The sequence below is a fragment of the Monoraphidium neglectum genome (assembly GCF_000611645.1).
Source record: "Monoraphidium neglectum strain SAG 48.87 unplaced genomic scaffold scaffold00056, whole genome shotgun sequence".
Lineage (NCBI taxonomy): Eukaryota > Viridiplantae > Chlorophyta > Chlorophyceae > Sphaeropleales > Selenastraceae > Monoraphidium > Monoraphidium neglectum.
The window spans coordinates 33,204-50,553 of NW_014013572.1; the positions used below are offsets into that span (position 1 = coordinate 33,204).

Below are 17,350 nucleotides of genomic sequence, written 5' to 3' on the forward strand. Positions count from 1 at the left end.
CCAGGCTTGCACGAAATGGCGCTTGCACCCGCCACAGCTCCGCTCGAAATCGTTGCATGCTCAAATCTTCAGGCCGGACGCAGTCTCATATCAAGGTTTGTGCACTGTTCCCTCAAACGCGGGCCGCTGCGGCTGCGAGGGGCCCCCCTCCTAAGCAGGACTCCTGGCACCGCCCACAAGGCGGAACAGCGAAGACGCCCGTCCTCGTGATGCGCCCTACCGCAGCACCACTGCAACACACGCTGTCACGGAGCGGCACCACGCGCAGCATGCATTTGTGGGCGCCGCGGCGCGCGTGTATGCGCGCGCCGCCCTGCGATGCGCCTGTACGGCAGCCCAAGGCGCACGCGCGCCCATGCTCTTGAGCAGCCCTTCCTGCCTGCCCGACCTCGGCGTCAGGTCACCAAGACTCAGATCAGCAGAACATCCCGTCCGCCTCGGCCATCAACGCGTCGTCGCACGCGCGGCCGGACGCCCACAGCCCGTCCCCGTCTTCCCCCTCCTCGCCGCCGCACGCGCCGCCGCCGCCGCCGCCGCTGCTGCCGCCGGCGAGGCGCATCATGCCGCCGCAGCTGTCGAACCCGCCGGCGCCGAACGACCCAAAGTCGTTTGGGGGCAGCTCGAGGCGCTGCCCGTCGTCTTCCTCCTCCCCATTGGAGTCGCCAACGCCGCGGCCGTCAGAGGGCGGCCGATCATTCGCGGGCCACGCCCAGTCGGAGGGCTGCTGCTGCTGCTGCTGCTGAGCCTGTGGTGCGTGTGGGGGGGCCACCGCCTGCTGCTGCTGCTGAGGCTGCTGCTGCTGCTGAGGCTGCTGCTGCTGCTGAGGCTGCTGCTGCTGCTGAGGCTGCGGCTGGTTGTTGGGGCAGAGCGCCAGGTGGCGCTGCGGGTCGACCGGCAGCGGCTGCAGCACAGAGGTCGAGGCGGAAAGGGACGTGCGGCTGCCCATGCTCGGGTCGCGCCACAGCGGCTGCCCGCTCGCCGCCAGCGCTGCCGCCCACACCGGCGCCGCACTGCCGCCCGCGGGCAACGGCGCCGCACCGACGGCGGCCGGCCCGCCCGGCTGCCGCGTGGTGCCGGCGGCGGCGGGCGGGCGCTGCTGCTGCAGGGACAGCTGCTGCTGCAGCGTGGCGCTCGGCTGCTGCGTGCCGCTCTGCTGCGGCAGCGGCTGGGGCGGCGGCGGCATCAGCTGGTGGGGCGCACCCAGGCCAGCCGCAATTTGCTGCTGCATGTACTGCTGGTGCAGAGCATGCAGCTGCTGAAAAAACCCCGCCTCAAATGAGGATGCCTCAAAGTACGAGCCGCCACCAGGCAGCGCGGCCCCCGACGCGCCAAACTGCGCGGCCGCCGCAGCCACATTGGGCCAGAAGGCCGCCGCTGCGGCCGCGGCCGCGGATGCCGCGGCGGCGCTAGCATTTGGGAGTACCTGTGCGCACGCATGCTGCTGATGCTGCAGGTGCGGCTGCGGCTGCGGCTGCTGCGGCTGCGAGTGTTGGTGGTGTTGGTGGGCCACGCGAGTCGCGGCGGGGCCACCGTTGGAGCCGTCACTGCTGCCGCACGGCCCCCCATACGACCGCTGCTGAGGCGGCTGCTGCGTCGCCGGCGCCGGAGCGGCCGCAGCTGCGGCCGCGGCGTTGGAAGCGGAGGCCCCCGAGTATCGCACCGCAGGCGCCGCTGGGGCCGGGGGCAGGTCCGAGGAAAACAGGGGCTCCCGCTTCGCCGCGGCCGCGAACGCCGCCGCTGCCGCCGCTGCAGTGATGGGCGCCTCCGCATTCTGCGCGTGCTGAGCCGCGCCTTCGCTGTGCTGGTGCTGTTGATGGCGGCGCGCCGCCGCCGCCGGGTTGACGCTGCAGCCGGCGCCGGCGGAGGGCGCAGCCGCGGCGGCTGCCGGCGCGCTCGCGGGGGCGCTCGGGGCGGCAGCAGCGCCGGCCGGCTTCGGCTGCTCAGCAGATGGCTTCGGCTGGCGCGGGGCCCGCGACGTGCGCGGCTGTGGGGCGATTCATGGGTCATGTCAGGGTGAGGGGCACAAGGTTCAGGGGTGAGGCGAATGCCACCGGCGTTCATACAGCGTGGGCCTGCGGTTGCAAGGCTGCAAAGCCATCCTTGAATGGGAGCACTGTCGTATGCGCACATCACCAAGCGTGCAGGATGCAATTGTGCCCCAGCAGTTGCAATCGCGCAATTCCAGCCGCGGCCACGGCCCATGCACGCACCTTCTTGGCAGGCCGCACCTCGCCGGCCGCCGCCGCCGCCTGCTGCTTGCGCTGCTGGCGCGCCTCGCTGGCGGCTGACCGCTGCTGCGCGGCGAGCACCTGCATGCGTCAGGATGGGTGGCAATGGTTGCGGTTCCCAAGAAGGACAGGTCTGCCCCATCCTCACCACTGCGAGACGGGGTCGAGCCAGATTTGGATTGCAGAAAGGCCGGGGGACAGCTGCGCGTGATGGCGGTCCCTGCGCCACAGCCGCTGGTAGCCGTTCCACCGGAATGCTGGTGCTGCCAAAGCGCGCTGACCTTGACCTCCCCCGCGCCCACCCAGCCGTCGGTCCTATCCGATCGCACTCCCACAGACGCAGTCCGCGGCAGTCTGGCCTCGGCCCAGCCTTCATACACGAAAAAACCCCTCTCCCTGCCAGTTGGAGGGCGCGGCGTACCTGCTGGCGCGCCTTGAGGCCCTCTGACAGCAGCTTCTGCTTCAGCTTGCTGCGCGCGGCGCTCTGGCGGTTTGCCAGGATGCGATTGGCCCTGGGGGTGCGCCGTTTGGGGGTGTGAGTCATGACGGTTATGGCGTATATCAGCAGGCGGCGGCGTCGGGGAGATGGGAGTCGCGTCGGGGGTGCACGAGGCACAAAGCAGAGGCGCCAGGGCTCGGTGCCAGATGAGGGCGTTAAATGAAGAATTAAGGATTTTTTTTATTCTTTTTTTTATTCTCGCGTCGGCAACGCGGATGAGAATGCATTGCACAAACATGGTGCACAGGGCCAGTACTCAGCGCATGCAGTCTCGTTCTTGGTGACTCACTCTCCTCAGGCTCTCTCTCGTGCGCGCGTGCGCGCGTGCGCACGCGCGCATACGCGGACGCGCGCGCCTGGCACCGCGCACCTCTTGGGGTCCATGTTGGGGTCGAGCCGCGGGTCCGCCGCGGGCTGGCGCCCGCCCTTGCCGCGCCGCGCGGTCGACTTTGCAATGACGACGGGCAGCAGCGTGGCGGGCAGGTCGGACAGCAGCGAGCTGGCGGTGGCCAGCGTCTTGGGCGGCAGCGCCTGCAGCTTCTCGGCGGCTGCGGGGGGCGTCCGAGCGGGGGGTGTTGAGGGTAGGGTATCTTTAGCGTGGGTGTACCGGGGTCGGGTGAGGGGCGCACTCAGAGGGGCGCTCTGGGCAGGGCGGACGCGGCACAGGCGGGGCGGACACAGCGAGCTTGGGCCGTCCGATGGGATTGGCATCGTGCCTCGGGCGCTCACCCGCGGCGACCTCTAGGGCATCTGCATAGCCGCTCTTGACAATGTCATTGGGGTCCGAGATCGCGGTGGTCAGGTCCGCCGCCCGCTGCTGCAGCCCAGACGCGGGCTTGGGCGCGTGGCGTGGCTGCGGCGGCGCAGTGGCGGCACTTCGGGGGCTGCGCGGCGGCGAGCACGCCGCGGCCGCACTGCTGCTGCTGACGCCGCTGCTGCTGCTCGGGCGCGGCTGAGACGGCTCCGGCGGCGATGCGCGCGTGGCCGACAGCGGCGGCAGCGTGTGCCGCTCCTCCTCCTGCGGCTGCTGCTGCTGCTGCCGCTGCTGCTGCTGCTGCTGCTGGGGATCGGCATGCTGCTGTCGCTGCTGCTTGGGCTGCACCTGCCCCGTATCGTACTGAGCTACTTTGACCGGCGAGAGGGCCCCTGCGATGGGTGGAAGTGCGCTTTGTGGTGCCGCGTCCCGCGCTCGCGACGCGCAGGTGCGCTGCTACAAAAATCCCGCGGCCGAGGTTTGTCCCCTGGCAGCCAGACAGCGAGCTGCGCCGGGATCAAGCCGTGCCATAAGTTGCACTCCACTCACCCTCGGGGCCCAGACCGGCTGACATCAAGCCTGTGGGTCGGGCTCCCAGCGTCAAGGGCCACGCGAGGCGTCGAGGCCCCACAAGGTGAAGGCAGCCGCAGCTGAAGACTATGTGCGTCTTATGCTGGAAATCCTCTCGCTCGTGCTGGCGAGAGGGCGTCGCGTCGCGGGCACTGGATTCTACGCACCAAAGATATTTTGGGGAGAGCACGAAGCGACTGAGTGCCACGACAGGAGGATAGGCAAGAAGTGAACTTAAACCAAACCAAACACACGGTGGGGTCAAATGGGCCTCACGCGCCTGATGATTTCGCGCCGGGAGCAGGCTGCAGGATCACACGCATGCGCAGTCCGCAAGCCTTCAACAGCGTCATGAAAAGCTTGTAAATAATTGTATGATAATATCAGCAACTGCGTTTGCCTTGGTTTCGCCTTCCCGGTTGTGGTGCGACCTTGCAGCAACAGTGCAACGTCACACTGCGGACGACCCCCAACGACGCAGCAGCGAGCGCCCCCGTGACGAAAGCAGCGAGCGACGCCTGCCACCCCGCCTCAAGTCATGACCACATGAAGCTTTACAACTTCAGGCGCTGCGGGCTGCTCGTGCCCGCCGCATCACAGATATAAATGGATGTTTGTCTGGGCAGGTGTGCAGGCTCAGCCACAAACGCCCAGCGGCACCGACCACACAGCCGCACAACAACCAACAGCGCCGCGCAATACGCACCCAGCCATGCCTGTCAAAGATCAAGGCCCGTCCCCTGCATCCCTGCCACAATCCTCTCCAGCCACTCGCGCTTGGCCGCCCTGTTGTTGCCCGGCCACAGGTGGTTGGCGCCGCGCAGCCGCACCACCGCAAATGGCCCGCGGGTGAAGCGGGCCCAGCCCTGCCGAAGAAGACGAAAACAAGGGGCGCGTCGCGGCGGGGTGGACGGAAGGCTTGGCGTGGCATGCAATGCGCCTGAGCGGGGCGTGGCTGGAGTTTGGGCGCTTGTGTTGCTGTCAAGAAGGAAGTGTGTCGGCGGCACTCTGGAATACATTTCACAACAAGGTGCATCACATGGGGCGGGAACAAGCAAACCTTTATCGGCTGCCTGGGGGCACCACTTCAGATCACGGGAGCCGTCGGGCAGTTGCTGCGCTGCGGCAACCCCCCCCCCCCTTCCCGCCCACCTCAAAGCAAGCGTCAACCGCGCGCACCTGCACCATGCGCTCGCCGATCCGCCGGTCCTCGTCGCCCCAAAAAGCGGTCACAGGGAACGCAAACGGCGGCGCCCCCGCTGCCTCCGGTACGGACCAACCCAGAGAAGGAGGGGCCGGAGTGGGCGTGGGGTGGCGGTGGTGGTACTCGTCAAAAAGCCGGAAGTCGGCGCGCAGGAGCGGCTCAAAGGTCGGCCACAGGTCTGGCGAGAATACGACCTCGTTGATGTCCCACTGGCGGCACTCGTCCTGGGCGTGTTGGGATGTGCAAAGTGGCGCGCGCATGCGTGCAAGGTCGAGGGGGGATTCAGGGAGAGCGCGCGGTTGTCGGCAGGGAGTGGCGCCAGCGGACAAGCACAGGCGCACGCAGGCAAGCGTGTATTGCAGTGTGCGCGCCTGCGCACAGGGGCCCGACGATCGGCAGGCCGGCAGGTCCGTCTAGGGCATTTTTAGGCACTACTGAAAGCAACTATGATGAGCCTGCTTGATGGAAGCCTGATTGGGAGGGGGTAACTGGATAAGCCGTGTGCCTGCCAGCGTCGATTCCTACGTAAAGGCCGCGCGCGCGGGCTCGCTGCGCGCCCGGCAGCTGCCAGGCACCTGCCCACCTTGAACTCCTCATCCGTGAGCAGCGCCTGCCGCCGCCAGGGCCGCTCCTCCTCGGGGATGTCTGGCGCGGGCATGGCGGACAGGAACGCGCCGGCCGGCATTGGCAGGCCTGCCGCGCGGACGTGAAGGAGCGCCGGCGGTGGAGAGGGCGGAGCAGACCACTCTAGTGCATGCAGCGCGGTGTGTGTGTGAGTACACACATTGTATGTGCAATTAATGAGAGCCTGAGCAACCGACAGCGCCGTCCCCGCCTGTCCGGCTGGCCCTGGTCTACAAGAAGTCAGCTGCCACGCCTTTCGCCCGCTCAGCTCCAGCCCTGGCAGAATGCGCGGTGGGGCAACCTCACCCACCCCTGCTCCTGGCCAGCTGCAGGAACTCGTACGCGGCCCAAGCCCCCACGCTGTGCCCGACGACAAAGTAGCGCCCCGCCGCCAACAATGCCGGCGCGGCCACCGGCAGCAGCGCGGCGGCGAGGGCCGCGAGGTCTGGCAGTGGGGGCTCGCGCGCACGCAGGCCGCGGCCGGGCGGCTGCACCGCCGTCAAGACCGCCCCGCTGGTCTGGCACCAATCCTGGCGGCAGAGTTGAGTTTGGGCGCGAGGCACGGGCGCTTGCTTCATTGCAGGATGGAGGTGTGCACGGGCTTCACAGCGGGCGCTGGGGCCCCTGCCCGGCTCGCACTATCGTGGGCCGCCTGTGGCGGGGGCGGGCGTGCAGGCGGCGAGGCACAGCACGCGTGTGTGCGCGGGAAACAATTGGGGCATTGTTCAGTGGAGGCCGCTCACCAGCAGAGGGCTGGGGGCGCGCCTGGCGCCGGTGCCTTCTGAGGAGTACAAGTCCTCCGCGCTGCCGCTGTTGGGGAAAGCCAGGACGATGGTGTGGGCACTGGTGCAGCAGGGGAAGGTTTGAAGGAGGGGGTGCAGGTGGCATTGGCATTCACAGGTCAAATGTGGTTTGCGCTGGGGTGCCGCATGCAAGCGGGTGGTGCCGGTGCCCCTCGCTGCCCGTAGGCAAGCTGGGCAATGCAGGCGGCGAGATTGGCAACTGCCTGGTAGAGGCAGCACGGCAGGCGCGCACTTGCGGAGCTTCTGGTGCGACCGCAGGGCAGGGAACCACCTCCTCACGTCGTCAGCCCCTGGCGGCGGCCACGCGCGCTGCAGCGCCGCGAGGTCGTTTGCCGCCGTGGGTGGGGACAGCGCACGGTCGCCGCCGCGTGCGGTCGCTGCGTGCTGCTGGCCGCGGCTGCGGAAGAAGGCACGGATCTCTGCTTCTGACCTGGAAAAGGCATGCCAAGGGTTTCCACTTGTCATTGTTCAGCCGAGAGTCAACAGCTTGCGTTTGCTCGTTGCTCGCGTCAAGTCGGGCTGTGCAATGACTCCTGGCCATCTTCAAGGGCAGTTGACGAGAGGCAACAGCCTTCAAACTCGTCGCCCACCTTTCCAGCAGCCCCGCCTCCTGCACCTCATCCAACATCATCCCCTCAAAGTCATCGTCTTCCCGGAGCACCTGCGAAGTTGCATTCACGTGCAGGAGCCCGCGTGAGTAAAGGCAGCAGAGGGGCTCAGGGGCGGAGCGGCGGAGGCGCAACGACTGCCTTGCTGGCACTAGCACTAGCCTCACGATCCAGGTACAGGAGTGGCACCTCAATGAGATTGATTTTGCGGAGTCTTGCGCTGAGGCACTCGGCGGGGTCCATCGTCCATGCGGGCCAGAAGTGAATTATCTTCTTCGCGAGCCTTGAATAATAAATTGTTCGCGTCAACAGTCGCTACATATTTGTCAATTTGTCATGCGTGGCGCTTCGCTGGACTGCGGCTCAGCAAGCTGTGTCAGTTGACCCTTGGACTGGCCGACCGCACCGTCTGCAACGGTGTTCGTTGACAGCACGACGAACGGCGCTGCGGCTGCACTAGCATAGTCATGAAGCCAGTATATGATACCTTGGCTCGAATTTTACAATGTGGTAGGCACAATGACAGCATGTTCTTGACCGATACGGCCATCACAAGCACAGCACGAAGGGGGATTCAGGGATAGCACACGAAGTCAGCTGCATGCCAGACGCCAGGTCAGCATGATCAACCACGTCCCAGTCCTGCAAAAAGTACAAGGTCATATGCGCGCCGTCAGCCTCACACATGCGATATCAACCCGCCCTCGCACCGCACCGCCGCCCCGTTGACCGCTGCACCGCCCTCAGACACGAGGAACGCCGCCGCCGCCGCGACCTCGGCCGGCTGGATGAACCGCTGCAGCAGCGACGTCGGCTCGCGCTGCTTGAAGTAGTTCGTGGTGGCGTCCTCGACGCTGACCCCGGTCTGCTTTGCGAGGCCTTGGATATAGACTTCCACGCCCTCCGTCCAGGTGGGCCCCGGCAAGATCGTGTTGACCGTCACCCGGCTCCCCTTCGTAAGCTGCGCCAGGCCGCGGGCGAGGCCGATCTGCGGGCGTGACATGCGGGCGTGTGGAGGAGCAGGCACATGGCATTTATTTCGAGGGAGGGGGTGGAGGGAGGGACGGCGGGCGTGCAAGACTGGAGACGGCCGTGGAGACGGCATCAGGACTTGGCTGAGCTGGAGGTTGTGTTTGGACTCGCATGCCATGCAACAGCTCGGTGGATGACAGCAGCCTGGCGACTAGCGCACAGCATCAAGGCATTTTTGGCGCCATGTTGGATCTGTGGGTGACACTTGGCTGCTTTCCACGAATTGGGTTCTCACAGCTGAGCGCAAAGAGTAGCGCGACATCAACCGCACCTGCATCTGTTTGGTGATGGAGTAGTGCAGCATGTCCGGGACGATCCGCACGCCAGTCTCACTGGCGATGAACAGTACGCGCCCAGACGCGCCGCGCGCCAGCATGTCTTTGAGCCAGTGGCGCGACAGGCGGAGGCCACTGAAAAAATTCACCTGGGTTGGGGGCAAAGAAGCCAAGCCAATGGCTGTCACTGGCGGGGTTCACTGCCAAATCAAGCCGTTTGGCCCGCCTTCAGGCCTAGAGCATGCTGCTTCAACAGCGGCGCTTCAAGAAGGAGGTACGGGCGCCGGCGCACGCATCAAGGCCGGCACGGCGTCGAGCTGGTCAGTGCAAGAGCACACATGCAGCTGCTGGCCGTGCAGGCAAACAACAGTCCCAGGGATACGTCTCACATCAATGTAGTGCTGCCAAGTGGAGTCAGGGACTGAAAAGAAGTCGGCTGTCTCAAATATCCCCATGTTGTTGACCAGGACGTTGATCGGCAGCTCATGCTGTTTGCTAAGGGCCTCCACATCAGTGATGAAGTTGGCGCAGCCCGCCTCAGTCCCAAGGTCCCCTACGGCGCCGAGCACGAGCGGCGCCTCGGACGCGGCCTTGACGTCCGCGACGGCGGAGTCGACAGACGCCTGGGAGCGGCCGTTGACAACTACGGTGAAGCCGCGGCGCGCGAGGTCGACCGCGATCGCTTTGCCGATGCCGCTGGTCGACCCGGTGACTATGGCGAGGCAGCGCTCGTGGCTGCTATCGCTGGTGCTGGGGGTCGACATGGTTCGCTGTGTTTGCTTGGATGGCACGTGCGAGCACACTAAGGGCTGGACACGCCGTTGGTCCCGTGAGCAACTGTTGCGAGGATCTCAACGAAGGGTTAGCGGACTCGAACAAACCGCATCAATAAAATAACGGCCAAGAATCTGTGCAATCACCGAGCATGGAGCCTTGGTGCGCGATTCATGACCGTTTCATAACACGGCCGCATGTGCACCATGATGATGCGTGGGGGCGTGAGCAGCCCGCTCACTCCCCCAGGTGCCTGAGGCAGCACACCTGTGGGGGTGGGAGAAGTGGCGATGATGGGCAGTGTCTGAAACATACGCAAACATGCCGCTGGGACCAAACAAACTTACGCAACAGCCATCAGCGGGCTTGCGGCGCATCACTCAGCTTCCCTGTCCTCTGCAGGTCCTCTGTCAGCGCCCTGCCAGCCCTGCACCCGTACTGCCGCTGCTGGGCTTTCGCTTTCCGCTGTGAACTGTTGAGCAAAGTTGCCTATAAAGTTGTGTACAGACTGCACTTCTGCGGCAGTGCGCTGGTGGTTCTGCGCAACCCTGAAAGCGCATGCAAGCGAACCGGATCCGGCACGTACGCATCTCGGGATTGCAGGGGTGGCCGTGCCCTGGTCCGCAGCTGTTGTACCCAGACAGTGCTCGCATATCTGACCAGTCCCTCTGTCATGATGTAAGGGAGCATGAAACTTATCACTCGCGCTGATCCTTGTCGCGGCAGCGGCAACAAGTGCTTGCTTGCAGCAATGGACTGCAATGTGGCCTTGCAGGCGTTGACTGGTCAGCTTTGAACCATTGACTATGTGCTTGCAGTGCAACGTGCCAGTTGAAGCAGCCTAATAATTGGATCGACAGCCATGCCTGACATTAAACTGAGAGCAGCAGGGTGCAGCATGCAGAGTGCAGGTGGGCAGCAGTGAGAAGGTGACCAGCGCCACAAGGCAATGTCCGGTACTGAGCTATCAGTACTCTGCTGCGCGGTGCTTGATTATTCGAGTCTAGTAAGCACCATATTCACCACAAGTGCTCGCTCAGCTAGCGGCTTTACGCGGGCCTCGGGACGTGCATTGCTCGCTCCACAGCCTGCGCTCATTTCAAGCAAGGTCAGCGGGGCAGCACGATTGAACTATGCGTATTACAGGCCATGAACGTGACCAGTGCGGTCTTGTAGCAAATGGTTGCCCGTGCGGGCCACCATTTTGGCTGGCGCCTTGTGAATATCGATCCTGGCGCCGCGCGATATATGGCAACAACCCATGTTACACAAGCGGTTTAGGCTAATGATTGCGACTATACAGATGCCGGCCACTGTGAAGCACCAAGACGCAGCGCACCCGCAGTATGCACGGCAACCACGCGCGCTGCATACACGCGCGTACCGCGCCTCCCCGAATTTGCTCCGCAGGCGTGTGTTGTGAGCTGGCACAACCAAGATGCGTGGATGCCCGGTCGCCAGCAGCAGCAGCAGCAGCATCACCACTAGTGCAGTTGGCTCTGGACCCACCATGCGGCCAGGCCTGAGCGCGCTGCGCGCGCTGTCCCGTGCCAGGAGCGCCGCCCTTATGTCGCCCCTCCGCCAAGCAGCCGCCGCGGCCCCTGCAGTTGCCCCCTGGGCAGCCGCCGCCTCTCGCGGCTTCTCCCGCCGGCCTGCCGCGCCGTTCGCGTCTGCCGCGCCCGCTGCCGCCGCCGCTGCTGCCGCCGAGGCGGCCTCGCCGGCCGCGCCTGTGGTTGCCGAGCCGGTGGCCGCGAACGGCGCAGGCAACGGCCAGGCGGCGGCGACAGCGCCCACCTTCCAGGACGCCATCAGGCGGCTGCAGGACTACTGGGCTTCCAGGGGCTGCGTGGTGTGGATGCCGCACAACACAGAGGTCGGCGCCGGCACCATGAACCCTGCAACCTTCCTCAGGTGCGAAAAGGAAGGCAGGCGGGAGGCGGCCGCCCTCCTAGTGCGGGCATAAGCAGCTGGATGCTGAAACGGGGGTGTGTGGCCGTCGCATGCGGCCGACCCGGCTGACTCAGGGCCCATGGGGCTGATGCAGGCTGGGATGCTGCAGTTCCGGCAGCGTCCGGGGGCGCGGCTTTCAGCCATCCGGGAAGGGGAAAGGAATGCAGCTTGTGCGCGAGCTGGGCGCTACCCTGGTCGAGCCGTACACTGCAGAACGAACACTGCAGCTCACACGCACATTTGCAAACGCGACGATCGGCCTGCATAACACTAGTCGCATGCATACGCACACGCACACCTGTGCATTCTTTCACTTCCACACAAAACACGGCCAACACGCGCACATGTGCACATACACACGCACGCACACACGCACGCACACCCACGCAACCCCCCTGAGCAGGGTTCTTGGCCCCGAGCCCTGGAACGTCGCCTACCCGGAGCCGAGCGTGCGCCCCGACGACAGCCGCTACGGCGACAACCCCAACAGGGTGCAGCGCCACACCCAGTTCCAGGTCATCCTCAAGCCAGACCCTGGTGGGCGCACTCACGGCACAAAGAGCACCGCGCCGGGCGGTCGGGCCAAGCGACGATGGGTCGGGGCCGCGCACGCGGGCGGAAACCCCGCGGGCCGAGCGGGGTGGGGCGGCGGCAGGGCGCGGGGACAGCTCCGGGCCGGCAGAAAGTGTTGCAGCCTGCGGCGTGTGCTGTGTCGATCGTGCGTCCGAGTCACCGGCGGTCGGGCGGCTCTGGCGCGCGCGCGCTGCGGGGCTCCCCCTGCGTCGCGGGAGGCTTGGCTGCGCCGACTTAGCCGCGCCGTCATGGCCCCGTGTGCGCCGCAGGGAACGCGCAGGAGCTGTACCTGGGGAGCCTGGAGGCCCTGGGCATTGACACGCGGAAGCACGACATCAGGTGACAACCTTTTGAAAACCTTGGGATTTCTTTTTTGGAAACCTTGGATATGCTTCCTTAGCATTGCTTCCCAGTCGGTCAAATCAGTGTGGTGCTCGTTCGCCGAGCACAGGCGGAGGGGTCACCTTCGGTCGGGCGCAACGGCTGGCCCCATGGCGTCCAAAGCGTCGCTAGGGACGTCTGCTGCAGGCGTGCCGAGGGCATCATTCCGCCGCGTCGCAGCACCTGACCTATGCTTGGAGGCAACCGCGTGGACGCGCCCCAAGGCTCTGAACGCCACATCGGCCCTGCCTCGCCGGCCGACAAACCATGCTGCTTTTGGAGCAGTCCGCCGCTCCAAAAAGACGGCACGCTGGCTCGCGCATGCGCCTGCTGTCACACACCCACTCAACGGCTGACCGCTGGTGCACCCTGCAGGTTCGTGGAGGACAACTGGGAGTCCCCAGTCCTGGGGGCCTGGGGCCTGGGCTGGGAGGTCTGGCTGGACGGCATGGAGGTGACGCAGTTCACGTACTTCCAGCAGGTGGGAATTTGACGCCGAGAACAACCCTTCTACCGCGCGTGCAAACGGGCGGCGCGGTCGAGGAGCAGCTGCGCGCCGCTGCAGCCTCCATGGGACGCCGCATCCCGCCTCGTCTGACTGCGTCAGGGTCCGCCGCAGGGCGCCGCACCACCCATGGCATGCAAACTGCAGTCCAGATCCGCATCCGCTTGGTTCCTGCATCACATTCGGTCTTTGCAGTGCCCGCCTGGGCTCCAGTCCCCGCATTCTGAGTTTGCCCACGCCCCTTCCACTTCCGCCCCTCCAAACCCACTAGGCTGGCGGCAAGGTGCTGGACGCGCCGGCTGTTGAGATCACGTACGGCATGGAGCGGATCCTGATGGCACGGCAGGGCGCCAAGCACTTCAAGGACATCAAGTGAGAGGGGCGGGGCGATCTGATCTGGCAGCGGGACATGATCTGGCCGAGGGGCCGGATGTGATGAGACGCCGGGGGAGGGATCTGAGGCCGGGGTGCTGGCCAGGGTGGCGGCGCGCTGGAAACCAGCAGGGCCTCAGCTGGCGCCGGCCGCGGTCAGCCTCAGCCGCCGCACAGCAGCTCCCAAAGGCATGCCTTGAGCGGCGGCGGAGGGTAACGGTTGATCTTTCGCAACCTCGGCCGTCGATCACTCCAAGGTACAACGACGCGGTCACCTATGGGGAGCTGTTCCTGCAGAACGAGTACGAGATGAGCTGCTACAACCTCGACGAGGCTGACGTGGCGGAGCAGGTGCGAGCCGTTCCTTGCAGCATTCACATCAGTCTCTGCAGGTTTTTCAAAACCCAGTGTGACGGGCGCGCCGCCGCTTTGCGTTCTGTAGCGCTGCTTTTAGGTGTTTGGTGGCGGTCATGGTGATGTCACCGCGGTGGCGATCCAGGCAGACGGCCAGGCCGCGTGGCGCGCGAGCTGGGAGGGCCTGGTGGCTGTCGCAGGGCAGGCGAGCGGACGGGCAAGACAAAGGGATGACCGGCCCCCTTGCCGCTCGCCGACGCACCCCGCCGGCGGATCACTGTCCTCCCCCCTCCCCAAACCTCCCACCCACCACGCCTTGCTGACGGCACGCTGCGTCGCACCGCGACCACCGTATCCCGCACACACCGCAGCGCCAGCGCTTCGCGCTGTTTGATGCTGAGGCGCGCCGCCTGCTGGCCAAGCGGCTGCCCGTGCCCGCCTACGACCACCTGCTGAAGCTGAGCCACACCTTTAACGTCCTGGATGCCCGCGGCGCGGTGGGCGTCACCGAGCGCGCCGACTGCTTTGCGACCATGAGGGCGCTCGCGCGCGAGGTCACCGGTGAGTGGTGGTGTTGCAGGGGGAAGGGGTTTGCTTGGTTCCTACCCGGGGCGCGTTTGTGTGTACTGTGTGGGTTTGATTGCTTTTATGGCGCAGCCGTCCTCTTGATTGGCGCTGCACAGAGGTTCTTGGCTTGGGGTCAGCAAGGGTAGGGGGCAAGGGAGCTTGGGACGAAGGTGAGACTGACAGCCACCATGGGGCGTCCACTTGCACGCCCCGCGCTAGCTCCCCACCCGCCCTCCGCTCCGCCCGCGGCCCCGGCCGCCCCTCCCACCCTTGACCGATCCCCGCTCCCTGATTCTCCGGCCCCATCTTTTACCATTTGCGCGTCCTAACGCACCTCCATCAGCCCTGTGGCTGGAGCGGCGCGAGGAGCAGGGCTACCCTCTGGGCCAGGTCGCCCCGCCAGAGGCCCTCACCCCCGGCAAGCCCGCCCCGCCGCCGTCCGGCGCGCCCCCGAGGGCGTTTGTGCTGGAGATTGGCAGCGAGGAGCTGCCGCCAGACGACGTCCTCTCGGGGATCGCGCAGCTGAGGTGGGCCGCAGGCTGTGATTGTTGTGCACCTGTTTACCGTATTTCAGATGCTGCCGTTTCATTTGAGAGCAAGTTGTTAGATCCGTGCTGGCACTGCTTCGATGCCACTGCCTCTGCGCGCATGGCACGGCGCCGTCTTGGTACTGCCGCGGTCACATACCTGGGATGTGCGGCGCTTGGGCCGGGTCGGCTGGAGGTGCAGGGCCACTTCCAACGCCTGAAGATTCCTCTTGTTCTTACCCTGCAGTTTCTTTCTCAACCCAGGTGCCTCTGTGAAACCACGTGTGAAACCACGCTTTTTCGTGCCCATACCGCAGCCGCCACCCACAATCCCAGTCACCAACACCCCGTGCCTCCGCCCTCAAGACGCCCGCACCCCGCCCCAAACCACCCGTTTGCAGGGAGCGCATCCCCGCGCTGCTGCAGCGGCTGCGCCTGGCGCACGAGTCCGTCACGGTTCACGGCACGCCGCGCCGCCTGGCGGTGCTCGTGTCTGGCCTGGCCGCCAGGCAGGAGCCCATCGAGAGCCGCGTCAGGGGGCCGCCGGCAAAGGCGGCTTTCGATGCCGCCGGCAAGCCCACCAAGGTTCGATCCCCGCCTAGGGCTTTTCTTTGCATTTCTTGGGTCTGGGTGCGGAGCAGGGGGTTTGATTGGTTGCCTCACCCCACCCCATCCTGCCGCCTCCCACTCCCATCTCATACACCCTCCGGCCCACCCTCCTCCCAATCGCGCCCGTTTCCGCCCCCTCAACCCCACGCATCCCCAGGCTTTGGAGGGCTTCTGCAAAAAGGCGGGCGCAGACCCGTCCTCTGTGGCGGTGGAGGCCGATGCCAAGGGGGTGGAGTACTGCTGGGTCGTAGTCAAGGACGCGGGACGCAGCGCGGCAGAGGTGAGAGGGCCTCCCGGAGGTGTCCAGCGCGCGCATACGTCCTGCGTGCGCACACCGCGGGATTGCAGGCCTCGCTCTTGAGGCGGGGCCGGGGCATGCTCAGGCGGATGTGTGGGCGGCCCTGCATGTCCCTTTGCCAAAGACGTCGCCCGTAGCCGCTTGTCTTCCGCCTGGGGCATGACCCCACCGCCCACCTTTGCAGTCCGATCATGTGACGCACATGCACCCGTTTGCACACACAACATGCATGCGACACACTCCAATCTTGAATCCGACTCACAGGTGCTGACTGATGAGCTGCCAGCGCTGGTGGGTTCGATCTCGTTCAAAAAGAGCATGCGCTGGCGCGGCGACACAGGTGAGCGCCGCTCGAAACCCAAACCCATCTTCCAGGCCCCGCTGCCGTCGCAACCGTTGGCGCATCGCAAGCTGCCTGTCAGGCTCCCTCTGCCTCGGCAGTCCCTCCGTCGCACCCCGGCTCAGCTGATGCAGAGGGGCCTCGTACCAGGCCTGATTGATCCATTGCATGCCGTCCTTCAAACACCAGGCAGCCTCAAACTTCACCTGCCCCCTGAGGCAGCAGCAGACCGTCCCGTCCTGCCTCCAACCCGATTACGTCACCCCTGCCTCGACCCCGCCGCAGCCTACTCGCGGCCCATGCGCTGGCTCCTCGCGCTGCACGGCGACACCCCCCTGCCCTTCGTGTACGGGCCCATCCTGGCGGGCGCCGCCACGCGCGTGCTGCGCAACGCGGCGCAGCCAGAGCAGCGGGTGGGCAGCGCTGAGGAGTACGAGCAGCTTCTCGCCAGGTGCGGGGCGGCCCGGCGCGGCGAGGGGCGAGGCGCCGCCTGCCGCGGGACCTCCTCCCGCATCGTGCCCGGCGTGTTGCTTTTGGGCCGTTCAGTTTGGCTTGCGCAGCCGGAGGGGGTGCAGAGTGATTGTGTTGGGCACTGGGACGCTCCAGCACTCCGCGCGCACTCGTGCGCCTCTCAGTTCTCCTGTCGAGTCACCAGGGTGATGACGTCACAAAGTCCTATGACCCTGCGCCTTCACTTTCCCATCCTCCTCCTAAACGCGAACACATGCTTGCGTACGCGCGTGCGCACACACCCCTACACACACGCAAACACACACACGCACACGCGTACGCACTGGCTCACACACGCAGCACAAAGACGGTTGTCCCTTTCCCCTCCGATCGACACCCACCTATGTCGCCTCCGCTCCCGCTCCTCTGCTCCCCTTCAAACACGTCGCCTCCGCTCCCGCTCCTCTGCCCCCCTTCAAAGGGAGCGCATCACTCTGGACCTCGAGCGGCGGCGGCAGGACATCTGGGCGGCGACTGTCGCCGCGGCCGCAGAGGTGCGCGCATCGAGGTGGAGCCGCTGCACCAGCAAGGCTCCAGGCGGTGCCGCCAGCTGGCGCCGCCTGCCTGGCGCCACCCCCTCCCCCTCTCGCGCCCCGGCGCTGCCCCGACGCTACCCGCCATCTGCCCTCTCCCCGCACGGCGCGGGATGTCGCGTTCGCGGCGGGCGGCGTGCAAAACCCCACTGCCGTCTGCTCTCTCCCCTTGCAACATTCTTTTTCGCCATCATCATCATCATCCCAACATCTTTCATGCCCTTCAATTTGATCTCACGCATGTGCGCCGCCACAGGTGGGCGGCGTGGTGCCCGAGTCCTCCAGGGGTGATCTGCTGGATGAGGTGGCCAACCTGGTGGAGAGCCCCACCCCCGTCAGGGGCGCCTTCGACGCCGCCTTCCTCGCCCTGCCAGAGTGAGTGCGCACGGCGGCCCGCGGCGGCCCACGGCGGCCCGCGGCGGCCCGGGGCGGCCCGCGGCGGCCTGCGGCGGCGCAGCGC

General features: G+C 66.1%; 3 protein-coding genes across 3 annotated transcripts; 1 reads left to right on the forward strand and 2 right to left on the reverse strand.

The window, feature by feature from the left end:
* Positions 1–415: 415 nt before the first annotated feature.
* On the reverse strand, positions 416–4,055 carry MNEG_0667 (hypothetical protein; the record flags this gene model as incomplete). Its single annotated transcript, XM_014050856.1, has 6 exons — positions 416–1,984; positions 2,211–2,309; positions 2,650–2,740; positions 3,098–3,275; positions 3,457–3,873; positions 4,031–4,055. 6 exons carry the CDS (start codon positions 4,053–4,055, stop codon positions 416–418), a joined length of 2,379 nt encoding a protein of 792 aa, XP_013906310.1.
* Positions 4,056–4,770: 715 nt separating this feature from the next.
* On the reverse strand, positions 4,771–9,361 carry MNEG_0668 (short-chain dehydrogenase/reductase SDR; the record flags this gene model as incomplete). Its single annotated transcript, XM_014050857.1, has 10 exons — positions 4,771–4,917; positions 5,231–5,479; positions 5,839–5,948; positions 6,190–6,409; positions 6,623–6,722; positions 6,915–7,112; positions 7,273–7,343; positions 8,006–8,278; positions 8,594–8,746; positions 8,987–9,361. 10 exons carry the CDS (start codon positions 9,359–9,361, stop codon positions 4,771–4,773), a joined length of 1,896 nt encoding a protein of 631 aa, XP_013906311.1.
* A 1,577-nt stretch (positions 9,362–10,938) lies between these two features.
* Positions 10,939–17,269, forward strand: MNEG_0669 (glycyl-tRNA synthetase alpha chain; the record flags this gene model as incomplete). Its single annotated transcript, XM_014050858.1, has 15 exons — positions 10,939–11,282; positions 11,725–11,858; positions 12,164–12,233; positions 12,651–12,756; positions 13,052–13,152; positions 13,410–13,503; positions 13,607–13,693; positions 13,878–14,067; positions 14,417–14,600; positions 15,002–15,185; positions 15,367–15,489; positions 15,772–15,847; positions 16,133–16,298; positions 16,779–16,851; positions 17,147–17,269. 15 exons carry the CDS (start codon positions 10,939–10,941, stop codon positions 17,267–17,269), a joined length of 2,055 nt encoding a protein of 684 aa, XP_013906312.1.
* Positions 17,270–17,350: the final 81 nt, after the last annotated feature.